This window comes from Caretta caretta, chromosome 2 (assembly GCF_965140235.1).
Source record: "Caretta caretta isolate rCarCar2 chromosome 2, rCarCar1.hap1, whole genome shotgun sequence".
Taxonomy (NCBI): Eukaryota; Metazoa; Chordata; order Testudines; family Cheloniidae; genus Caretta; species Caretta caretta.
This window is the reverse complement of record NC_134207.1, coordinates 158,111,440-158,137,857: the sequence shown is the minus strand read 5'-3', so window position 1 is coordinate 158,137,857 and position 26,418 is coordinate 158,111,440. Positions and strand designations below refer to the sequence as shown.

Here is a 26,418-nt window from a genome sequence, read left to right as displayed (position 1 = left end):
ACAACATTTTTCTAGATCACTAACTGGAGGGAAAAAAGTGTGCACTACAATATATTTAAACATGAAGGTAAGTGTGGATGGGATAAAAACAAGTAAACATCATCATGGGTCAAGTGTAGTCTAGAGTGAGTGGGCACAACTCTGGTGGTAGCCTCCGGGCAGATTCAGCAACAACATCAGTGGTCATGTAATTTGGTCAGGAAAAGCAGGTAAATGACAAATTAGTGCAACTTGCAACAATTTAGCATTGATTGATCATCTGCTTTATCTGATAAACTTATGCCTGTTTGCTTCTTTTACTCTTACATCCCATCCTTGTGCACCTGCAGGATGGAAGGTCTATTAATCTAGCTAAGTGGTTCCCACACTGTGGGGTCCCCAGACCTTTGGGTGGTCTGCTATGGGTTATGCGGGGGTCTGTTCCTTGAGACAGGGCCAGAACCTGCCAGAACAGCTTTCTGGCACTTTTGCTGCATGGAGGACACCGTTTTTCTCACACACTGTGCATGAGAGGTCATGCTGGTGGGGGCGTCCTGGTGATGCCAGTACTTGCCCATTCAGGACTACACGCTCCCTGTGAGGGTTTAGTAGTACTTTTTCTGCCACAGATGTCAAGACTCACAACACTCACAAGTAATACCCACATTTAGGGGAAACAGAAATTCAGATAAAGGTACGTGTATAGGGTTTCAGGACTCTATGGCAAAGCTGAGAACTGAGCCCCTGGAATAACTGAGACCAGTGAACTAAACTTTGTGTGTGTATTTTTGGAGTTGCCAAAACGAACCGAACTAATAGAGTAATAATGACATGAAACTTATGTATAAATAATGAAAGGGGTCTGGGACATTTAGTCAAGTGCCAAAGAGATCCTTGGCAGAAAGAACTTTGGGAACCGCTGAGCTAGGTCATCCATCCTTATGCTATTAGTCACACTCGTTTTCTATACCCGGGGAATACCTAATTCAGTAGTACTTGACCGCTTACATCTGTGGTCAGACCAATTTGCATCTCATGAGTAGCCGATGCCACTGTTTACATCACAGTTAAATTTATGCCAATAAATGTTATGTGCCATTTGTTTCTCACAAATGTGTGAATTTTTCTTTCCTAAAGGGTGAAAAGGTGACTTGAGACTAAACCTCTTGAATTTGCCCAGTAGTGAATACTGTAGGCAAGACCCATGTACTCTGCAGAAAGTTGGACCAATATTGTCCTGCATATCTCTATAGTTTTTGTGGCATGCCTGTGTACCAGATGGGAAATTTGGTGTCAACTGCAGGAATATTCAAACAAGGAGATTTTTGTTGAATTAAATATGCAAATGATAATACAACTGGTATAGTCTCTTCTGTGTTGTTTATGTTAGTATTGCATGCTTTTTTTTTTTTTTTTTTACTCTGCCCCTATGTTTTTCATATGCCACAGATGTTTGTATTGACAATGCATAACTGCAGGGCAGAAGCTATCAGAGGAGAAGCTGGAGGTTTCGGCAGCAGCTGAGGGGACAGAAGAGGCCAAGTTCTACCATCCTTATTCAGCCCCAGTACTCCTCGAGTAGATCCACTGAAATCAGTGGGTCTACTCAAGAAGTAAGGTCCTACTTGTGACAGATTTTGCAGCATCTTTGGGGACCAATGTATTAAATCTATTAAATATTTACATCTGATTGTGTTCTGCTCCATGGGGGAGAGTTAGCACAGCTCCTCCAGGAACTAAAAAACACAATGGGGTGATCACCCTGGGGATTGTAAACAACTCCAGAGAAACACCGTACACCGTCCTCTGAGGTGTTTGCATATACTGGTTCAAACTAGGTTTCCCAGAGACCCAAACAAAGAAAGGGCTTTGGATATAAAAAGGCTGAATTTGAACTAACACAGAGCCTTATTTTCATTCAGCAAACGGACACTATCATCTATCCAAGGGAGGGGTGGGGCAGAGCAACCCTTGGCTTACTAGGGCTTTGGCTTACTGGGGCCCATAAGACTGATGGGTGACCTCTGGTAAGGTGTTAGCATGCATATAGGAACGTTTATTGTTTTTATGTTTTCCCTGTAATGCCTTTACCCTAACAATAAATGTATTTTGTTTTATGAAGGCTAGTTGGTCACTGGCATACACTGTTGTAGCCCCTAGAGAAAGGTTAACAACAGGTGCTGGACCCCAGTCAGACCTGCTGGGGAAATCACACTGCAGTGCAGAGGACCATGAACCTAAACCCCTCATCTGGAGTGAGAGAGATGCAGAGGTCCACCCTTGAGATATGATGGCTGGGAGCCTGAAACCTTATGTGGGAGCCTTCGAATAAGAGCATGGTGCGTGTGTGTCAAAGGTGCAGTTAAACTCTGAAACTGTGACACTGTTCAGTGCGAGTAACTGTGGAAGCATCTGGCCCAAGGTATGGGAAGCAGTTTGGTATTAAGGGATAAGCACATTAACAGCTAGAGACAATTTGCATTTTTTCAATTAAAGTTTTGAATTGAAACATGGGATTTCAATATTTGTGATTTTTTGTGTGGAAACTTCATTTTCATCATTTTTTTCCCAAAATGAAAATTTTCAACAATTATGAAATTTTGCAAAAATGTCTGTTTTTAAATTTTAGGGAAAATACCACTTTCTCGTTTAAAAAGAATCCTCCCCCTCCCCCATACTTTCTTCCACTAACATTTTTCAGCAAATGGGCGTACCTTTTTTCAACCAGCACTATAAGCAGCATGTTTCTGCGGGAATAGTGCTGTCCACACTGGCGCTTTTGTTGGTGACACTTATGTTTTTTTCACACACCTGACTGACAAAAGTTTTGCCGACAAAAAGTACTAGTGTAGACAAAGCCTTAGTTTCACCAATAGCCGGCTGCTAAAAGTATAGGGCCAGCTTTATCGATACATTGCAACTAATTCACCACTCTGCAATTCAAAGCAGCCATAAATCTGGTTTAACTGGCAGGTTGTACCCAGTTTACAGCTGCTTTACATAATGGAAGTGACACAAACTGCTGAAGCATACCAGGAAATATGTCTCATAATTTACAAAAAAAAAGAAAAAGAAAGAAAGTTTACAACATTTAAAAAATGAATTCTGAACAACAATTCTATGGTAAAGGGTGGATTCTGTGGCTCTGGTATCACGTAACACACAAGGCTCTGGCTACAGGGAGGGATACAAAACTGTATGAATGATAATCCCCTGTTCTTACACACTGGAACTTTCTGAAAAATTCACCCATAGGGATAACATTTTCATGCTCGGTCTCTGACCAAAGGAGATTTTAGTTTGGAAGGTTTGTGTAAAATCATTTAGCTGCTTCTGATTTCCGCAAAGGTGAAAAAATGACTATATATGTAATCTCCAGTAGGAGGAGGAATATGGGCATCGACTCTATGGGTGCTCCATGGTTAGCTCCAGAGAAAAAATGGTGAGCACCCACCGGCAGCTCCCCTATCAGCTCTCCCCACGCTCCTAGCGCCTCCTACCCGCTGGTGGGCCCCGCAGATCAGTGCGTTCTCCCCTCCCCACATCTCCTGCCCACTGCGATCAGCTGTTTCGCGGAATGCAGGAGGCGCTGCGGGGAAGAGGGAGGAGTAAGGATGCAGCATGCTTGGGGGAGGGAGCAGAACTGGGTGGGAAGAGGCGGGGTTAGGGTGGAAGGGTGGTGGGAAGCGGCAAGGTGGGGGTGGGGCCTTGGGGCAGAGCTGGGGGTCAAGCACCCCCCGGCACTTTAGAAAGTTGGCACCTGTGAGGAGGATGCTAATATACTTCCTTTGTTATCAGACATTGAAGCCACTCCGTGGAGAGAGGTGTATATACTAGTTCAAACTGGATTCTTCATGAACCAAGAAGAGAGTGACCAGATGTCCTGATTTTATAGGGACTGTCCTGATATTTGGGGCTTTGTCTTATATAGGTGCCTATTACCCCCCACCTGCTGTCCTGATTTTTCACAGTTGCTGTCTGGTCACCCTAACCAAGAAAGACAAAGAAAGGATTTTTGGATAAATAGCCTGGTTGTAAACTGGCTCAGGGCCTTCTTCCTGATCCAGCAAATGGACAGAACCCCTGGTCCATGGAGAGCCCTAGCCTTTTGGGAAGGAGTTGGAAGAAGTAGGCCTACTGCAGCCCCATAAGACTGGGGGCCTGTTCTGAGCTGAAGCTGTGGTGAGTTGTAACCACAAGGAATCCCCTTGGGTGGGGGTTTGAAGGACTGCTCCTGCCAGAGTCCATGTTAGGGCCGGGGTGAACCCTTATTAGCATGCGTGTAGGTTCTTTGTTTTTAATATGTTTCCTCTGTAATGCTTTTTACCTAAAAAATAAAATAGGCTTGCACAGAAAGAACAGTGTGGCGTACCCGTCACTGTTGAAAATCACTCTGTTATCAGTATCAGAAGAGAAAGCAACCAAGTCAGCAGGGGAGTATGTGACACTCATTTTGTACTGGGGTAAACACCAATTTTTGTATTTAATCATATATAACTCAAAAATTAAACAAAAATAGTCCCTAAAAAAAGTTACTTACAGTAAACAGGAGACAGAGTTTTCTACAGTACTTGGTCGAGGAGTGCTGAAGTCCACGTTGACCATGTTGTCAGTACTTGAAGAACGAATAAAAGCCAGGGAACCTCTACGCTCTCCCTGTTCACAGAAACAAATAAGGTGCATGACAGCTTAATGGTAGGGCTTTCAGTCAAAGGGTATATGATGTTAACACAGCTATACCCAGGACTAAACTGTATAACATAAAAAAAGATGGCATCATTTTTGAAGCTTCTGTAGGCAAATGGCACATAAATACAACTTTCTCCTGGTTCTTTTGTAACAGAAATAAGGTCTCTTTTTTTTCACGTGGTTTATTTCCCTGGGGCAAAAGTCAACCTTGTACAGAGGGTCAGCCCAAAGCCACTCCACTTAAATCACACTTAACAGCCCTAATTTGAAGACTTAAAGGGACGTTATACACTTTCTCCTTATCTTCTGCAAATTGTACCCTGCACCTCTAAAAGCCCTCAGTGAGAGTCACAAAAAGTTTGAATTCCTCTTTCCACTATATAAAGGGTTACTTTCAATAATGGACAACATTTTTCATCTAACACCTTGTCAGTCACCTGCAAACATCTACCTATCTAGGTTCTTATATTGGCACCCATATCTGTGCTAGCTGAACACCTTCCAAGATATGACAGCAGTAATTCTTCCTTTCTTCCCAGAAAGAAAGAGCCAAATGTTTGGTTAGTCATTAAATGTATGCATGAACGAGGAACTAAAGCTAAATTGAAAAGCTTTGCTTTCACTTTTGCATGGTGATACAAAAGTGAATTCCTGTGAAACTTTGGTCTCCCGTGTTCGCCAGTGTCCCCTGCTACTTGACATTTTCATTGTTCTGGTGGACTGTAGCTAGTGAGTGAAGTCATGCTCCCAGAGGGAGAAAAATTTCTCTGGTAGTGAGGGGCAATCCCACATATGGCTTTAAATTGCAGCACAGAGATCTTGGACTTGATTCTATGTTTCAATGAGCGGTGAACAGAACACCTGTGGAAAAATAGTTCCCCCACTGACAGAAGTACATTATTCTTAAGATCAAAGCTAATGTATTGTGATTTTGTCAGCTATAGCTCTATCATGACCATTTTACATGTCCATGCAGAGAAAAGGAATCAAGAAAGCTTAAACACGGTTGTAACACGGCGTGCTGAGCCAGAAGCTCACTTAACACCCTGTCACTCATCTCCCTGCCAGTTTATATTAATTGAGCTCTGATTGAAAAACAAGCAGTTGGCAGAGGAGGCCAATTAACTGAGTGGCAATACAGCTGAGAGGCTAATAGGGTGGAAGTATTCCCAGCAGTTAGGCAGACAGGAGGGAAGCCTTGGAGAGAGTAGGGTGCCTGAAGGAAGGAACAACTAGGCAGGACTGGGTGCTGTTCAAACTACTAGTGTACCTTTCCCCAGAAAGCAAGTGGGGAAGCTGGCTATTGATTGTAAATGTAATATATAATAGAGCACAGTGGTGGTTAAGAAGACCTGGAGTGGCTGCGGTCAGTTACTGAGGCTGGAAAGGACACTCAGGAGACCTGTGACAACGGTGGAGAAAACCTATGTTCCGTGCTGTACAATCACCTATGCATAATTTATAGTAATCTGTGTTCTAAGCAATTTGGAACCGTTCCATGGCATTAGAAAAATCACTGTGACATCTGAAAATAGAAACACCTACATAAATATTACAGTGAAAAGGAAATCAGATATTTAAGGTACCTGACTATGAGGTTCATAATTATATTACTGCTAGAACTATTACTGATTGAAGCATGAAATGTTTTTTAAATGATACCCATGACACTTAAATGCATAAAATGAGGCTACAGATATTTCTGGTCACAGGTAGAAATGTCCTTTTGTGGATATTCATCTGCAGTTATACTTCTGGAGGCCTTTCTGTGTGTAAAAAGGAGGACTTGTGGCACCTTAGAGACTAACAAATATATTTGAGCATAAGCTTTCGTGAGCTACAGCTCACTTCATCGGATGCATTCAGTGGAAAATACAGTGGGGAGATTTATATACACAGAGAACACGAAACAATGGGTGTTACCATACACACTGTAACATGAGTGATAAGGTAAGGTGAGCTATTACCAGCAGGAAAGTGGGGCGGGGGAAACCTTTTTCTAGTGATAATCAAGGTGGGCCATTTCCAGCAGTTGACAAGAATTGGAATTAATTTGCAAACTGGATACAATTAACTTAGGCTTGAATAAAGACTGGGAGTGGATGGGTCATTACACAAAGTAAAACTATTTCCCCATGTTTATTCCTCTCCCCCCCCCCCCCCCGCCGCGCTGTTCTTCAAACATTCTTGTCAACAGCTGGAAATGGCCCACCTTGATTATCTCTACAAAAGGTCCCCCCCCACTCCCACCTGATCACTCTCGTTACAGTGTGTATGGTAACACCCATTGTTTCATGTTCTCTGTGTTTATAAATCTCCCCACTGTATTTTCCACTGAATGCATCCGATGAAGAGAGCTGTAGCTCATGAAAGCTTATGCTCAAATACATTTTTTAGTCTCTAAGGTGCCACAAGTCCTCCTTTTCTTTTTGCAGATACAGACTAACACGGCTGCTACTCTGAAACCTTTCTGTGTGTGATAACTAGAACAAGACACTTTGACATAAGCTCTTAGTCTAGATGAGGTTCTAGCTATTAGTTGAAGACTGCCTATGTGCCATAGGAGTGCGGATCAACAAAGCCTTCTTGCTCAATATCCAGACTAACGGGGTAGGCTGGGGAGAACAACAAGGAGATTTTCTGGCCTGCTGGTATCCAGAGATTGGTAGGAATTTGAGAGGCCAGCTGTTCTCAGACTGTGGTGTCTGGATTCCTTCCTGGTGTTCCGCAGAATTAAACAATTAGAGAACCAACAAATAGATAGTAGAGCAGGAAGAGCTGGTCCAAAAAAAAAAGACTGTTGTCTTGTGACATGGCTCACAAAATGAAAAAGCTTGGGAACCATTCCAAAAGATTTTGGATTTTGCCCACGAGTAACACTGAATTTGCTGGTGGAGCAAAAACGTTTTGAGTTTTGGTGTTAGTTTTTTGGAAAGCTAATGAACCAAAAAACCAACCAACCAAACAAAAAACCAGCTCTTTTTCAACCTTGTAGTTCATTTGGCTACAAAAATAAGCTCCACCTTGAGGCTAGCCCCCAGATGCTCTCAGTCTGCAGCTGCCATCTGCACTGCTTACTCTAATGCTAATTTCTGAACAAGTCATCATTGGAAAGCACACTATTGCTTCAGCCACAGCTTGTTTAATTATTCACAGGGAGCCAGATTCTGCCACCTTTACACATGCTGACTAGCACATGCTCACTTGCATAATTCCCATGAAACCATGGTACTATGCAACGCATGCCGAGGCAGAAGCCAAACTCCTAAATGACACCTACCAGAAGAGAACTTTGACATATACAGGACCCAGTGGCACTGAGGAATTTAGAGGTAATACAACGAACCACAATCACATAAATAGGTAAGAATGGGACACAATGCACTTCAAATACCATTTCACCATAAAAAGTAGATTTGCTTTTGATTCAGCGCTCCTAATACATGGAAGTTGAGAAATGCTGCAATATTTAAAACAAAGAAATATGATGTTACAGTGTGTAAGATAAGATGTTTAAAAGTACCTCAGCCACATAGCTAATAGCATCCTTCAGGTTGAGCTCATGGAAAATATTAAGAATCTGGTCTCTTGATTTTTGAGCAGACCTTCTCATCAGTACTTTACTGAGGATTTTCCGATCAAAATTGGACCACCTAGTGATTTAAACAAACAATTTTAACGGCAGCAATCAATTTAAATGATAATTAGCATTTTTAGTTTTGCTTGAACAGCTGTTCCTTTGAGTTAAGCATTGTTATACACCTTATCGGATAATAAACACAGGGAAATATGTTTTGTTGCTTTATTTAAAGCACATTTGGAAAAGCCTTATATGGAGTTACACAATTCACAACAAACTTTTGAGAGTTGCAACTACCAGGCACAGCTACTGCAGAACAACAGCAGTAAGAGGTTTGTGATTAGAATATACAAAATGGTTCTAGTTTCCAAATAAATAGGATATGCCATGCATCAGGGAATAATGCCATTTTAATTTTCTACTTATCACTCTTCGATTGTATCTTTAAGAGCCTTTAGGAAACCTCACAGTAAAAGTTAAAAATCTCTTTCTTTCTACGTAAAAGAGTTTACCTTCAGTAATGGGTGATTTTTTACCCAATGTCTTGTAGGTTGGCCCCACTGAGAAGACACTGCATGCCCCCCGGTGAATTATTCTCAGATATTGAGGTGGTGCCTGTTCTCAGTAACTTTGAGATTGCACTTATTCAGGAGATCTTGGTCACCAAAGCTAACAGTTAGCCAAGTATCTAGGTTAGGTCGGGCCTTTCCTCCTTTTTCAGGGAGACCCCCCCCTCCTAAATCAAAGTGGTCAGGTTCTGTCTGGCCTGCAACTTTAGAAAGCTTCAACTTCATCACCATCACAGCCAACACGCCATGTCTGAGGAAATGTTCTCTTATTTTCTCATCGTCAGAAATTCATTCCCAATACCCAAACCCAGGACAGGATTCCTTGTTACCCAAGGGAAAATGGGTATTCTCTATATGAGACCCCTCCTAAAAACGTCATTGTATGAACAAACAGAAATCTCTCTTTACTCTGCTACGTTAAGGAGCGTTAAATATTATCTTAGGTGTACAAATGTAATCTATTATGATGGAACAAACCCTAACACATGACATTTGTACAGATTCCCGAGTTTCCAGATTCCCTCAAAGCTGGTTTGGACAACGCTCTGCTCAAACTTCTGGTCTCTCCATGCTCTCTATTTCAGTTCTACTGCAGCAGTGCTAAACTGAACAGAGGGGAAAGAGAGAGTTTGCTTTAAGGCCATGGCTGAAAGGATTTTCCATCCTCAAGTAGCACTATAAGGGTATGTCTACACTACGGAATAAGGTCGAATTTATAGAATTTGGTTTTTTAGAAATCGGTTTTATATATTCGAGTGTGTGTCTCCCCACAGAAAATGCTCTAAGTGCATTAAGTGCATTAACTCGGCGGAGTGCTTCCACAGTACCGAGGCTAGAGTCGACTTCCGGAGCGTTGCACTGTGGGTAGCTATCCCACAGTTCCCGCAGTCTCCGCTGCCCATTGGAATTCTGGGTTGAGATCCCAATGCCTGATGGGGCTAAAACATTGTCACGGGTGGTTCTGGGTACATATCGTCAGGCCCCCGTTCCCTCCCTCCCTCCGTGAAAGCAAGGGCAGACAATCGTTTTGCGCCTTTTTTCCTGAGTTACCTGTGCAGACGCCATACCACGGCAAGCATGGAGCCCGCTCAGGTAACCATCACCCTATGTCTCCTGGGTGCTGGCAGACGCGGTACGGCTTTGCTACACAGTAGCAGCAACCCCTTGCCTTGTGGTAGCAGACGGTACAGTACGACTGGTAGCCGTCATCGTCATGTCCGAGGTGCTCCTGGCCACGTCGGCTGGGAGCGCCTGGGCAGACATGGGCGCAGGGACTAAATTTGGAGTGACTTGACCAGGTCATTCTCTTTAGTCCTGCAGTCAGTCCTATTGAACCGTCTTATGGCGAGCGGGCAGGCGATACGGACTGCTAGCAGTCATACTGTACCATCTTCTGCCAGGCAGGCAGGAGATGAGGATTGCTAGCAGTCTTATTGTACCATCTTCTGCCAGGCAGGCAAGAGATGAGGATGGCTAGCAGTCATACTGTACCATCTTCTGCCGAGCAGCCATGAGATGTGGATGGCATGCAGTCCTTCTGCACCGTCTGCTGCCAGCCAAAGATGTAAAAAAATAGATGGAGTGGGTCAAAACAAGAAATAGACCAGATTTGTTTTGTACTCATTTGCCTCCTCCCCTGTCTAGGGGACTCATTCCTCTAGGTCACACTGCAGTCACTCACAGAGAAGGTGCAGCGAGGTAAATCTAGCCATGTATCAATCAGAGGCCAGGCTAACCTCCTTGTTCCAATAAGAACGATAACTTAGGTGCACCATTTCTTATTGGAACCCTCCGTGAAGTCCTGCCTGAAATACTCCTTGATGTAAAGACACCCCCTTTGTTGATTTTAGCTCCCTGAAGCCAACCCTGTAAGCCGTGTCGTCAGTCGCCCCTCGCTCCGTCAGAGCAACGGCAGACAATCGTTCCGCGCCTTTTTTCTGTGCGGACGCCATACCAAGGCAAGCATGGAGGCCACTCAGCTCACTTTGGCAATTAGGAGCACATTAAACACCACACGCATTATCCAGCAGTATATGCAGCACCAGAACCTGGCAACGCGATACCGGGCGAGGAGGCGACGTCAGCGCGGTCACGTGAGTGATCAGGACATGGACACAGATTTCTCTGAAAGCATGGGCCCTGCCAATGCATGCATCATGGTGCTAATGGGGCAGGTTCATGCTGTGGAATGCCGATTCTGGGCTCGGGAAACAAGCACAGACTGGTGGGACCGCATAGTGTTGCAGGTCTGGGACAATTCCCAGTGGCTGCGAAACTTTCGCTTGCGTAAGGGCACTTTCATGGAACTTTGTGACTTGCTTTCCCCTGCCCTGAGGCGCATGAATACCAAGATGAGAGCAGCCCTCACAGTTGAGAAGCGAGTGGCGATAGCCCTGTGGAAGCTTGCAATGCCAGACAGCTACCGGTCAGTTGGGAATCAATTTGGAGTGGGCAAATCTACTGTGGGGGCTGCTGTGATGCAAGTAGCCCACGCAATCAAAGATCTGCTGATATCAAGGGTAGTGACCCTGGGAAATGTGCAGGTCATAGTGGATGGCTTTGCTGCAATGGGATTCCCTAACTGTGGTGGGGCTATAGACGGAACCCATATCCCTATCTTGGCACCGGAGCACCAAGCCGCCGAGTACATAAACCGCAAGGGGTACTTTTCGATAGTGCTGCAAGCTCTGGTGGATCACAAGGGACGTTTCACCAACATCAACGTAGGATGGCCGGGAAAGGTACATGACGCTCGCATCTTCAGGAACTCTGGTCTGTTTCAAAAGCTGCAGGAAGGGACTTTATTCCCAGACCAGAAAATAACTGTTGGGGATGTTGAAATGCCTATATGTATCCTTGGGGACCCAGCCTACCCCTTAATGCCATGGCTCATGAAGCCGTACACAGGCAGCCTGGACAGTAGTCAGGAGCTGTTCAACTACAGGCTGAGCAAGTGCAGAATGGTGGTAGAATGTGCATTTGGATGTTTAAAGGCGCGCTGGCGCAGTTTACTGACTCGCTTAGACCTCAGCGAAACCAATATTCCCACTGTTATTACTGCTTGCTGTGTGCTCCACAATATCTGTGAGAGTAAGGGGGAGACGTTTATGGCGGGGTGGGAGGTTGAGGCAAATCGCCTGGCTGCTGGTTACGCGCAGCCAGACACCAGGGCGGTTAGAAGAGCACAGGAGGGCGCGGTACGCATCAGAGAAGCTTTGAAAACCAGTTTCATGACTAGCCAGGCTACGGTGTGAAAGTTCTGTTTGTTTCTCCTTGATGAAACCCCCCGTCCCTTGGTTCACTCTACTTCCCTGTAAGCTAAACACCCGCCCCTCCTCCCTTCAATCACCGCTTGCAGAGGCAATAAAGTCATTGTTGCTTCACATTCATGCATTCTTTATTCATTCATCACACAAATAGGGGGATGACTACCAAGGTAGCCCAGGAGGGGTGGTGGAGGAGGGAAGGAAAATGCCACACAGCACTTTAAGCACAGCACTTTAAAAGTTTACAACTTTAAAATGTATTGAATGACAGCCTTCTTTTTTTTGGGCAATCCTCTGTGGTGGAGTGGCTGGTTGGCCGGAGGCCCCCCCACCGCGTTCTTGGGCGTCTGGGTGTGGAGGCTATGGAACTTGGGGAGGAGGGCGGTTGGTTACAGAGGGGCTGCAGTGGCAGTCTGTGCTCCAGCTGCCTTTGCTGCAGCTCAACCATACACTGGAGCGTACTGGTTTGGTCCTGCAGCAGCCTCAGCATTGAATCCTGCCTCCTCTCATCACGCTGCCGCCACATTTGAGCTTCAGCCCTGTCTTCAGCCCGCCACTTACTCTCTTCAGCCCGCCACTTACTCTCTTCAGCCCGCCACCTCTCCTCCCGGTCATTTTGTGCTTTCCTGCACTCTGACATTATTTGCCTCCACGCATTCGTCTGTGCTCTGTCAGTGTGGGAGGACAGCATGAGCTCGGAGAACATTTCATCGCGAGTGCGTTTTTTTTTCTTTCTAAGCTTCACTAGCCTCTGGGAAGGAGAAGATCCTGTGATCATTGAAACACATGGAGCTGGTGGAGAAAAAAAAAGGGACAGCGGTATTTAAAAAGACACATTTTATAAAACAGTGGCTACACTCTTTCAGGGTAAACCTTGCTGTTAACATTACATACATAGCACATGTGCTTTCGTTACAAGGTCGCATTTTGCCTCCTCCCACCGCGTGACTACCCCCTCAACCTTCCCCACTCCCTGTGGCTAACAGCGGGGAACATTTCTGTTTAGCCACAGGCAAACAGCCCAGCAGGAATGGGCTCCTCTGAGTGTCCCCTGAAGAAAAGCACTCTATTTCAACCAGGTGACCATGAATTATATCTCACTCTCCTGAGGATAACACAGAGGGATAAAGAACGGATGTTGTTTGAATGCCAGCAAACATACACTGCAATGCTTTGTTCTACAATGATTCCCGAGTACGTGTTACTGGCCTGGAGTGGTAAAGTGTCCTACCATGAAGGATGCAATAAGGCTGCCCTCCCCAGAAACCTTTTGCAAAGGCTTTAGGACTACATCTAGGAGAACCGCAAATGCCAGGGCAAAGTAATCCTTTCACATGCTTGCTTTTAAACCATGTATAGTATTTTAAAAGGTACACTCACCAGAGGTCCCTTCTCCGCCTGCTGGGTCCAGGAGGCAGCCTTGGGTGGGTTCGGGAGGTACTGGCTCCAGGTCTAGGGTGAGAAACAGTTCCTGGCTCTCGGGAAAACCGGTTTCTCCGCTTGCTTGCTGTGAGCTATCTACAACCTCCTCCTCCTCATCATTTTCTTCGTCCCCAAAACCTGCTTCCGTATTGCCTCCATCTCCATTGAAGGAGTCAAACAACACGGCTAGGGTAGTGGTGGCTGAACCCCCTAAAATGGCATGCAGCTCATCATAGAAGCGGCATGTTTGGGGCTTTGACCCAGAGCGGCTGTTCGCCTCTCTGGTTTTCTGGTAGGCTTGCCTCAGCTCCTTCAGTTTCACGCGGCACTGCTTCGGGTCCCTGTTATGGCCTCTGTCCTTCATGCCCTGGGCGATTTTGACAACGGTTTTGGCATTTCGAAAACTGGAACGGAGTTCTGATAGCACGGATTCCTCTCCTCAAACAGCGATCAGATCCCGTACCCCCCGTTCGGTCCATGCTGGAGCTCTTTTGCGATTCTGGGACTCCATCATGGTCACCTGTGCTGATGAGCTCTGCATGGTCACCTGCAGCTTGCCACGCTGGCCAAACAGGAAATGAGATTCAAAAGTTCGCGGTTCTTTTCCTGTCTACCTGGACAGTGCATCTGAGTTGAGAGTGCTGTCCAGAGCGGTCATAATGGAGCACTCTGGGATAGCTCCCGGAGACCAATACCATCGAATTGTGTCCACAGTACCCCAAATTCGAGCCGGCAACGTCGATTTAAGCGCTAATCCACTTGTCAGGGGTGGAGTAAGGAAATCGATTTTAAGAGCCCTTTAAGTCGAAATAAAGGGCTTCATTGTGTGGACCCGGTGCAGGTTTACATCGATTTAACGCTGCTAAATTCGACCTAAAGTCCTAGTGTAGACCAGGGCTAAGAAACTACATTTCCAGGTTATAATAGTCTTTCCTTTTATTTTCCTTCCCTGTTCTAGTTCTCAAAGTCTGCCCATCACCATGGTTTCAGAGCATCTTCATTATAATCCATTATATATAATTGAAATGAAATTGTGAAAATATTTGAAAGCTGAAGAACCTGTTGTCCAAGGCAACAACAAGGAGGTAACATTTGTGTGTTTCAACTTGGAACAGATTAACATCCTCTCCCACACACACAAAAATGGTTCCTAAAGTTGGTATCAGCGGGGCTAAAATTGTGTGTTCGGTTCAAATCCTGTGCAAATGGCCATCTCTCAAGTAATTCTACACAGGCATAGATCCCTAGATATGGATGATGACATTTGCAAAGGCCTAATCCCGGGCCTTAGTTGTGACACTGAAAAGTCCCCAAAATCCACTGGGGATTATCAACCAGTTAGTGTTATAAACTGAAAAGATGGTGGTAACATCCCAGACCTTTCACTTGGATAGCCTAAAAACTTAAAAGTCATCGTTTACAAAAGGGATTTCCTATCCAAAATAGACAACATTGGTTCTCCAGGAAATGATTATTGAAGCAGAGGAGGGCAATGTTGTTTAATCTGTGAATTGCCCTTAGAGTCTTTCTCACAGTGATGAAATCAATGAAAATAGCTAGTGTTGTTTCATTTTCCAAGATGAATGGAATGCAAAAATGTAAACAAACTGGATCAATGTTGAGAAGTATATTAGAATTTTAAAAAATCTTCCTGTTGAATAATCTAAATGGTTACTGACTGCACAGATAATGCACATTTTTGCAACAATGTGGTTTTTAGCTAGTGTGATTAACTCCAGAAATTCAGGGAGTGGGAAGTGGGGGGGGAGGGGGGGAGAGTACCAGTGTTACCCAAGCTGTCTCCATTCAGTTATTCCCTAAATACCCATTTCGCTCATCAGACAGATGTAAGCAAAGCTATCACTATGTTAATACATTCCCATTTTCTTAACTATCCCAGGTCAGTAAAATAAGGGAAGCTAACACCACTTACTTGTCTCGCAGATAATTATGTCCTATTTGTCCAGATATGTCTTCAACAGCAGAAAGAATATGATCAAAAGCCTATGAAAAGGAACATAAAATTAATATGGTGTGGAAGTTAAGGGCATTGCTATAAAATAGCTTAATTCATATGGATCAGATTTGCTGTCTATCCAGAACAATGTTATGAATAGAGTGGAATTACTTCCTGTTTACATGAGTGTGCTGAGATTAGCATCTCAATTTCCTACAGATCCAGTTCTACAATAGTGCTATTCACGGATTACTCCTGATTTACCCGAATCTAAGTAAGAGGAGAATCAGATCCTATTTTGTTAACTCTCACTTTTATTGCTCCTTCATCCTAATCCCACTTTTGCATCTCCTTCCTTTTTGCTGTCAGAAGTGCACGACATGTGCCTCTTCTAAATCAGCTGAAGGTTTCTTTCTTGTTGCTTCTAGCTCCTTGCCATACTCTTTGAGAATGAATATTTCCCTCAGTGTAGTGTGAGTACCAACTCTCTTTTATTCTCACTGTAAAACACTCAACATCTTGGGCAAATCTTTGTCCTCAGTTGTTCCTTATTTACACTGGTATAACTCCACTCTGCGGAATTACTCTGACTCATATTTACATCAGTGTAATTGAGAGCAGAATTTGACTTTTTGTTTCTATGCCTTCTCAGTCTTTACTCTGAACATCTGACTGATTTCTTGGAGATCTACAGCACGATAGGTTTAGATTAGTGCACACCATGACTGGTGCACTTGATGAGCATTACTACTGAATATAATATATGCATGACGCTCAATATCACCTCACCAGATATATATAGCAGAGAGTTAGGGATGTACAGAATAAGATATGATAAGTCAGGTACGTCATTACCGCTGGTTGGGAATGTATACTATGCTATCTTGAGGGGTGGTGTATTGAGTGCCCTTCTTAGGTGCTCCTGGAGGTATTGTGCTTCCCTGAGACACAATCCCTCCTGGAACTCACATTGCAGTAGTGCAGCATTGCAGTGCATCTAAAGAAGGGCTATGGCTAATGCCATAACATAGCCCTCAACTTGTTACTCACACACCAAAGGTACTTCACAGATACACACCTGGAAGGTATTATTTTATGTGGCGGAAAACTTGGAAAGAACAAAATATATAGGCTACTTCTGGGTGTTTTGTGTTCTTTTCCTTCTTTGCCTTTGTTATGAGTATTTTGTAAGCTTTCCTCTCATCTCTCTTGAAGACAAACACCATCTCAGCTGACAAGCAAAAGTGTGCTCAAGATCAGATGTATTCAGTAGCATTAGAACTGGAGTCCACTGAAACTTAAGGATCCAGCAGGGGGCCACAGTGGTATTCACAGGACCAGACTAAGGTTTCCAAAGAGGAAGAGGTAGATGGGACACACCTGTCAGACTTGGCACTCTGTCTAATGGAAAAACTTAAGGCCACATCAGGAGTTCTTGTTTTCACTAAATTTTCAGACACAGGTAAGTACTGAGTTCATGAGTTGAACTGTTAACATGCTTAATTGGTTGCCTTTCCCTCATGTATAACTTATCCATAGTATAACTTACTAATTCACACTAGGTAACTTCTAGTTTTAAAACTATCAGAATGATGCAGACGACATTATTGGGTTCAATACCGGGGTAACTGGGTTGAAATGTATGGCATGGCCTGTGATATACAGGAGGTCAGACTAGATGATCTAATGGTCCCTTCTGGTCTTGAACGCTATGAAAATATTCAGTACAGGAAGAAGTTATATAAAAAGTGTATTAGGACCTTCTCCTAAAGGTGAATTTCAAGAGATCTGAAGATGAAGAGTCCTTCAAATTCTAGGACTGCAAAGGGTGTGAACAGCATTCAGTCTTGATTAGAAATCGGACTGTGCTAATTTGTAAATTAGCACTTACACTAGACTATACACTACTGTTTATGTAACATGCAAGTTATATGTTCTCATAATTGCCTACCCGGTAATTGTCCCGTACACAGATAAACCAATATTTAGAGTTTAAGTTTTGTCCTACAGTAAACTTATTTTCATATGCTTCAATCGACCTGCTCAAAGTCAAGCCCCTATGTTCCAACTACTAATTTTTCCAGATGAAGGATCATGGGCACCATTGCCTCACAAGGCTGAGCAAGTTGTCTTCCATCCCCTGAGGGTTTAGGAAGTAAAAACTTGGCCTGTTGGGCATCCCCCCAAGCAATGCAAAGAGTGACCAGAAAACAACTGGGCAAGCCAGTTAATTATAGAGCTGGTAGAAATTATTTTGATCTTGAAATTAGTTTTTGTCAAAAGGGAAAATCATTTTTTCTTTCCTGGTTTTTGACCATCTCTACTGCAATCACAAACCCCCATAATATTGCTGTTACAATCTTACTCTGCCATGGAGTTTCTCATTCAGTTTGGGCTCTCGTTGCTCACTTCTCTTCACTTTTAGCCACTGTACCAAAGGCTTGATTGTCAAACCCTAGATAACAAGACATTAATAAAAATTTCAAAATCATCTTACGAGAATATAAATCTACTCTCAATCTGTTCTGAAATTCTGACATGTTAAGAACATTATAATCTATCTGAGCCAGATCCTTAGCCGGTGTCAGTCAGCTTAGTTCCACGTAAGCAAATGTTGATTTATTTCGTCAGAAATTGTGATTTCATGGAGAATTATGTTTTTTCCATTTATTTTTTATGCCTTTTAAAAACATGCATATGTGCGTATGGTAAAGCAGTTTACTATTTGGAACTCCCAGTAAAAAGGCGGCTTCCCTTGGGTATTCAGCTGACGGGACGGGTACTCGTTCAAATAGTCACCTGAGCTCTATTAATACACTGCAGTTGTTAAGGCTGAACAGTTTTTAGCACACAGCAAATTGTGTTTTGTCCCCTGTGGGGCCACGTGAAAACATAAAATGGGATCTTTGCTACTAAAATTACAGAGCCAATTATGTTTTTGGCTCACTGAAACAGTACCTCACCTGCAGCTGAGAACTGCTTTAAATGGAGGGGCACGTCCATACCTTTTGGACCTCCTCCTCCTCTTTTTAAGAAGCAGAATCAAGTAATTGAATTACCTGGAATATAACGGTAAAGAACACAACAATGATAGTTGTGCTGACAAATAGGTTTTTTTCCTTCACTTTATTCTCATTCAGAAGTGCGACTAGAGCAAAAGCAACAGCTCCCCGTAGTCCACCATACGACATTACCACTTGGTCTATTATTTCCAGCTGGACCACTCTGTAGTGGTTTAGAACCCATGTCTGTATCACTACACCTATAAAAACAAAAGTCACAGGCTCACTGAAGTGTAACAGAAATAGATTAACCATCTTCCTTTAAAAACAAACTCTCTGTTACATTTATTACTCTCTTCCTTTCAGTAGGTTCTAAGGTCCTGCATCCTTGTGACCATCCCCCTCACTTCCAACCAAAGGAAAAGGATGCAGCACTCTCCAGCAATCAGCATCCCTGCTCTGAGTGTTGGCCAGAAGGGTTAATTCAGGAGTGATATCCCTGCAGTTTGGGAACACTGGGCAAAATTCTGGCCCCACTGGGAATGTCTACACAGCAAAGAAAAACCCGCAGCTGACTTGGGCTCACAGGGCTGGGGCTGCGGGGCTGTTTCATTGCTGGGTAGACTTCAGGGCTCTGGCTGGAGCCTGAGCTCTGGGATCCTCCCACCCACCCCCCATGACCAGTGAAACTCCCAGTGACTTCAGTGAGGCCAAGATTTCACCCTATATCTCTTCAGCTCTCCACTGCCATAGTCCATAAGGACCCCATTTCACATCCCTTGATGGCAACACAATGCACTATTATATCATCAGGCTGGCTTCCTGGGTGGTGGTACTTGAAATTTAACAGAGGAAGACGAGTAGAGGAGAATCTGCAGTGCAGTAAGAAATGATTTATAACATTTTACCCTGTTATTTTCAAGAAGACAGTGATGCTATAACGGGGTTGATTTTGGGAGGCAATGTGATACCATTAACATGTCATACTGCAGATTTTTTGATTGCATACCATTGTGTCTTGGGGTCTAAACTGTGGCATTACACCAACGCACTACATTAGTGTCCTTGCAGAGGTGTATCCCTCTGCAAGAGCCTGGTGGGGTCTTGAAGCTCAAGAAGGTACAATGCCTCATGGAGCTTCCAGCTGTGCAGAGGAAATGACTGCTTCATCATCCCATACAGGGGTGCACCCACTGTGTGCTCCCCTCTGTGGTAGGGCAGCAGAGGAAGGCATCCCTCCCCTTCTGTGCTCTTCTCACCAGGAGTAGTCCCTGTGCTCAGGAGTGCAGATTGTGACCCACGCCTGCTGGAGGGAGGGATCTTTCTAAAGAAATTCAGGTCACCGCTGTGGTTCCTCCAGGAGAACATGAGCTGTAATTATGTAATGCCTGACATCACCATATCTCCAGTGTTTTTAATCAACCATTTAGTTTAATTACTTCACTGACACTTATTGTCATTGTTGATATTTTTAAATTTTATTTTGGTTACTGATGATGACTCTTACTGAGAGCCCCTGTGTATATTCCAGCAATACAGCAACACCATTAGTTACCCAGGATTATATCAAAAACGCTAACAGTCAAGGATGCAACAGTTTATTGAAGCAGCACACAACCCCGGTGGTTGATTAGACTATATCAGTTTGCTATGCAGAAATGCTATCTGGAAGGACAAAGGGTTAGACCCTCCACTCATGTGCCAGGAGGCTCCAACCAAAAAGGCAAGAGCACCCATCTAGTTATAGGGTTTTATTTGTATTTTCTTTGAACTGGAGGTATTTGAACCTTCACGAGCCAAGTTTTGTTTAATGCTTTCCTGGGTGTCAGTGTATGTGAATGTGCGTGTGTACATTCTGCTCAAGGAGTACTTTATCATATTACATGGCTGTCTTTTTTTGCCACTTAATAACACAATGATTAAATAGTACAGACTTGAACATAAGCTACACCCTAGCAAATTCTTATTCATCATTTGGAATTTGATGTATTTGAAAGTGAACCCTTTATGTCGTGCCAATAAAACGACAGCTAATCCCTGTTCCTTTGCAGTACACCAAATGGGTGCAGTAGCACCGGCTCTCATTCTTTGTTTCTCACCAGCCATTGGAAATCTCTTGCACCATATACCAGTGAATATGAGCTATGATTGTGTAGGGCCTTACATCACCATGTCTCAAGCTTGAAGCCAAACATAAAATTAGCTTAATATAATCTCTTAATTATAGAATTAAAAGAGCTAAGGGAAGAGGGAGGAGTAAAGAGATGGTTGACAAAAAGTGCAAGTCTTTTGTTTAGGTAGAAGTTGTAGCATAAGGTCCGTTTGATCCAGAGATTTGCCAGTGCCACCAAAGTCAGGAAATTAGTCCTTGGGCAACTCAGGTGCGCTACCTGAAACATCTTATTAAAACTGTCTATGATTTCAGCAAGTGATGAAGCTTACTAAAGAATCTATTCTCCTACCCACCATCGGTAGTAATAACTTCAACTGAGATTACTGAGAACTATGGGTGCATATCAAAAAACACAAGCCCCTAAATGCCATGATCCCATATAGCATGAAAATATGTTTTGCATCAACACTGCAAAAATTGAATGACAGTTTTTCTTACCAATGACTCTGTACACAGAGATGAAGACCAAAGTCAATAGTATAAAAGCTGTGTTCCAAGTCCAGATGTCTGGATTTACAGCTGAAATTCCCAGGAACATGAATATAATAGTTTCAGATCCGCCTGCCAACATTTTCATGGTGTACCTCACGGTGGTAGAAGACTGATCACAAATATTAGCCTTGACGTATTTTTGACAGCAGACACCACAGAAAGTTATCCTGAAAAGAAGCCCATCAGTTCTTTGAATAATAATATTTGTTGCAATGTATTTCTCTCTCTACTTCAGTTGCCAGACAGGGAAAAAAAGCTTCCAATTGGTATTCTTGAAATAAATAAATGCATCTAAATGAATACTGTAGAGTCTGAACTATGAAGAAAACATACCATAAACACCCACCCCCTAAAATAATGTTTCATTAGATCATAAAAAAACTCCAGCTTCTTCTGCCTTTCAACTTTCCATACTATTTCACAGTCAATACTTTAAAGCTTACATTAGATATAAACCTAAGTTGACATTTGCAGTAGGTTTTTCAGATCTTGAAAATACTGGCTATGGTATTGCTCTGGTTGAGAGCCTGTGAAACAGTAGCGGCTAATAACAACTGAAAGTGGATAGGCAAAACTGAGATGGAAGGTATGCTCAGAACCAATGTACAGCAGCGGGCAAAAATCACACTGGGATTCAATACAGGGCAGGCAAATTTACTCTGCCTGTCCTGACATCTAGTTAGCTGATTGCTGGGGAATTGGCCATGTGGAGAAAGTTTAAAAGAATAATATAAAATTTGGCAGTTTAAAATTTGTAAGCGGAGAGCACAGCATGTCAGAGCAACACTCTCCTTTGACTCATGCTTTAGAAAATGTTTGTGTTAATCACAAATTCTGTGGCAGAATGAAAATTTGAATCGATACCAACAGTTACGATCAAAGCACTAGCATTCATATATGGGACCAACAAATAAGTATATTCTACAATAAGGGCCCTCACACTGCAAACCGGACCCTGGAAACCTCACCCCTTTTCAAGGCTGTATTTTAGATCTGTAACCCATTGCTTACTTATTATCATGATTTTCAGACCAGGTCTTTGTTTTTTCACGTGTAATATTCTCTAGTTTGCCTCTGTGCTTTAAGTCTAACATTTCATTGATTTTGAAAACCACGCTCCGTCTCCAGTACTGCCAGGGAGAACAATAAAATAAAAGACTTACGCAAGGATGGCAGAAAGAGAAAGCATCTCTGCTGTGAGGTAGGACAGGTATGAGATCACAAACACAAATCCAGGTTCAATGATTCGGACATGCTTGGTGAAGCGAGTGACCAGCGAGAGCAAGAACGCAAAGACAATGCCAACAAATGTTCCTCCCAGGCTCACCACAAAGAAAGACACTGAAACAAGGACAAATGCAAATTAAACTGATTTTTAAAAAAATCAATACCATCTAACTGTCTTAATTATTACTGGCTTTCCTATCAATTGGTTAATGATGTAGAGGGATGGTGCTAGATCCCCATCATTCTGAGACATAATTCAGCTACCTGAAAAAAAACCCTAAACACATATTTATCACTTTTGAGTGCTTTGTATGAATGTGGAATTCTCAGCGTTTTCAGGGAAACACAAGGTTATTTATTGTTAGAGGTCACCACAGTGAGATTGCTCAAAATCCAAGAGTTTGCCCCAAACAAATTTCCCCATTAAGCCACAAAAACAAATTTCCCCCAAACCACATACAAAATTATATGCATGGGTTACCATTGACAGAGTGGTATATAAAATGATACAGTGTTTCCCTATGCTTAGAATGAGAAAGAACTGCAACATCTTGGACAACATTGCTTGGTAACCATTGTCAAATCCTGATTATTTAAAACAGATGGGGAATATATATCTATATAACCCTTTCACTACCATGCTGTGGCTACAAAAGCCCTCCTACTACAGGAAAGGAGCTATTCTGCTGGAAGGGCTCCAAAAGGGTAGGGCTGGTAGGGCAGAATCATGAACAAAATATGCATAGTTGTCAAGTCAGGTAGTCTTAACCATCTAACCCAACTACTGCTTAGATTTCAGAGGCCAAGCCCAACACCCAGAGCTGCTACTCAGGAGGAAAATTCTTCTGCTACAGTTCTCAAATATTGAGGAGGTACAATTGTGGGTTTCTTCTTCTGGGGTGTGCCACAGAACCTCAGAGTTAGAGATGGAAGGAAAAGGGTGTGTAAAGGTGTTGTGGGGCACTTGCCCCACACCAGGAAGAGGAAGGGTTAAAACAGGTCAGAGGGAGCCTGCGCAGAACCCTCCAATTAGAGGAGGGCTCACTAAGTGAGCCAATTGGGACGTGACTTGTTGCAGTGGCCAATCAGGGCCAGCAGGGGCCATATATAAAGGGCTGCTCAACAAAGCAGAGGGAGTCTCTCCCTGGCCTGCTAGGGAGAAGGACTGGCTGCCTAGGAGCACCATGACCATGACCATGACCATGACCATGACCATGACCATGACCATGACCATGACCATGACCATGACCATGACCATGACCAGAAGGAGCTTCTGGCTGGCTGACTGCTGCCAGACTGAGGCCCTGGAGGAAGGGCAGATAAGGTGCTAGGGCTGCCCTCACTTGCCCTGAGGGAAGTGGCCAACACAGACTGCAGTTTGCCTCTGGAGCAAGGGACTAGACTGGTGACTGCAGCAGGCCACCAAGGCGAGTGGCTGGACTATAGACTGCTGGTTCCTCCGAAAGCAGGGGAGACACCACCGGAGGAGGGCGCCCTATGGATGGACTTGAGCTAATTCCAGAATGGCCAGCAGGAGGTGCTGCTGTGGTCAATCCCACACTGCTACAAAAGGCCATAAGCTGACAGGGTTACAATGATTTATTATTACAGTCCTGCAGACTTATCAACGATTAACATATAATTAAATTCTACGCACCAATGCCTTTTACGCAGTCCACCCCAGTCACGTTATCAGCTCCCATTGCAACGAAAGAGTCAAACACATTATACAGCACCTAAAAAGAAAAGTAGCTTCTCTTAGCATTTGTTCCTGAATCAAGCAAATTCAAATCATCACATGCATGGGTCTGGGAAATCCTGAAATTTTGTTAGACTGAGGTAAAAAAAAATCCATTTATTTTGAAGCGGAAAACTGTTTGGAGAATACATAATCAAATAACATGAGGCCAAAATATGATAAAAATGAAATCTGTAGAATATATCTATCCAAAGAACTGGCTGTTTTGTCTGTCTGTGTGTCCAAGGGTCTTTCATAGAGCCTATCACTGTAGCAGCTAAGTGCTTGATGGAAGTTTTTTTTAAAGAAGGCGTGGACAGTAAAGAAAGATGAAGAAAAGTGAGAATCATGATAAATTCTGCAGTTTAATGGATTATAATTATCATTTTAGCACAGAGGGTGATTTGTGGGTTAAAAAATATATATTTTAGATTTTGTGCATCCAAAAGGGAGTGGATAGGCAAAATAAAGCACCAAGAAATTAAAAGCAAAATAATTTGGTTATCAAAACATCTCTTCGATATAGTGTTTATTTAATTAAAATGTAGGCTGGAGCAAAGAGAATTCTAATTTGGTAAGCACCAAATGGGACTCTGGGCAAAAATTACACAACGTGCTTTGGAAATTGAGGATACTATTTGGGGCATTATTATAACACTTTCATCACTACAGAAACAGGGCTAGTGATGAGATGTTACAGAAATAACTTGAGTTAGCTAGGCTGTATTGTAAGTCTCTTCTTACTCTACATTGTAGTCCTCACAGATATTTATAGATATCCAACTGCTGACCACAGTATTGCCAACCCCAAATATTCAAAAATCATGAGATTTTTAAAACCAGTGCATTTTAAGTTCTGTTTATATGCTTTTTGGTTTCTGGGCCTTTACAATGCACTGGGGTCACATTTTAAAACTTTTCCCTGAAACCATCAGGTCTGGAAACTTTTTAAAAAATGAAAGTAGAGATTCCTTTGGGAATAAATTCAAGCAGTTCGAAGAACTGTCAGAAGGTATCCCAAAACCTCAGGAAATAAATTTAGTAAATCACGATAGTCATGATGACTAGAAATGGCAAATAAAGTATTTGCACCAGAAACCTGATTTTAAGAGTTATATTTATCCAACCAGGGAACAGGAACATAATATGTGACCTACATGCCCTCTTCATATTCAGATAATTAATACTTGCAACAAAATGTCTGCAAACAAGGAGGACAAGCAATGCCAGTAGAACTTTCGTGTGGTAGCTGACACATGAGCAGAGAGCCACAGACAATATGCCACTTTATTCTATGGTGGACATATTAGTTCAGAATAAACCCTCCAGAACTGAGGTGACTCTTGGATATGAAATCCTCTTACCACAGTTACTGCATCGTTCAGCAGCGATTCTCCAAAAACGATAATAAACAGAACTTCATTGACATGAACTTCTTCAAACACAGCCAGTACAGCCACAGGGTCCACTGCAGCTATCAGACTGCCAAACAGAAGAAAGTCCAGCAGCCCAATCTTGAGTTGGCCTATGAAAACAAAACAAAAAACTTACAGATATATAAAACCACCAGCAAAATGAATCTCCTTATGGTGCTGAAGCAATCAGCCCCAAATTAGTAGCACACTCTTTACATTACAGGCTGTCATAAATATAAAGGGAAGGGTAACCACCTTTCTGTATACAGTGCTATAAAATCCCTCCTGGCCAGAGGCAAAATCCTTTCACCTGTAAAGGGTTAAGAAGCTAAGGTAACCTTGCTGGCACCTGACCCAAAATGACCAATGAGGGGACAAGATACTTTCAAATCTGGAGGGGGGGAAAAAGGCTTTTGTCTGTCTGTGTGATACCTTTCCCGGGAACAGCTCAAGGATGCAAGACCTCCAACTCCTGTAAAGTTACTAAGTAATCTAGCTAGAAAATGCATTAGGTTTTCTTTGTTTTGGCTTGTAAATTCGTTGTGCTGGAGGAAATGTGTATTCTTGTTTTTGTGTCTTTTTGTAACTTAAGGTTTTGCCTAGAGGGATTCTCTATGTTTTGAATCTGACTGCCTGTAAGATTATCTTCCATTCTAATCTTACAGAGTTATTCTCTTACCTTTTTTTGTTCTTCTTATAAAGTTCTGTTTTTTAAGAATCTGACTGGGTTTTTTGGGGTCTTAAAAATCCAAGGCTGGCTTGTGCTCATCTTGTTTATTCTCAAGCCTCCCCAGGAAAGGGGGTGTAAAGGCTTGGGTGGATATTTTGGGGAAATAGGAACTCCAAGTAGTCCTTTCCCTGACTGTTTGTTAAATCACTTGGTGGTGGCAGCGTTTTACCTAATCCAAG

The 26,418-nt window shown here is 43.1% G+C and overlaps 1 protein-coding gene across 4 annotated transcripts in view; it reads right to left on the bottom strand.

Annotated features, from left to right (window-relative positions):
- Positions 1 to 26,418, bottom strand: part of SLC9A3 (solute carrier family 9 member A3) — an 86,236-nt gene that overhangs the window by 20,807 nt on the left and 39,011 nt on the right. For all 4 annotated transcript variants that reach the window (XM_048839370.2, XM_048839371.2, XM_075125526.1 and 1 more), the window contains 9 exons: positions 25,459 to 25,619; positions 24,014 to 24,092; positions 22,293 to 22,470; positions 21,076 to 21,296; positions 18,522 to 18,724; positions 17,828 to 17,917; positions 15,439 to 15,509; positions 8,192 to 8,321; positions 4,520 to 4,635 (listed from right to left, as the gene is read on the bottom strand). In XM_048839370.2, coding sequence (XP_048695327.1) covers positions 4,520 to 4,635; positions 8,192 to 8,321; positions 15,439 to 15,509; positions 17,828 to 17,917; positions 18,522 to 18,724; positions 21,076 to 21,296; positions 22,293 to 22,470; positions 24,014 to 24,092; positions 25,459 to 25,619 — 1,249 coding nt within the window. The remainder of the gene's footprint in view (positions 1 to 4,519; positions 4,636 to 8,191; positions 8,322 to 15,438; positions 15,510 to 17,827; positions 17,918 to 18,521; positions 18,725 to 21,075; positions 21,297 to 22,292; positions 22,471 to 24,013; positions 24,093 to 25,458; positions 25,620 to 26,418) is intronic.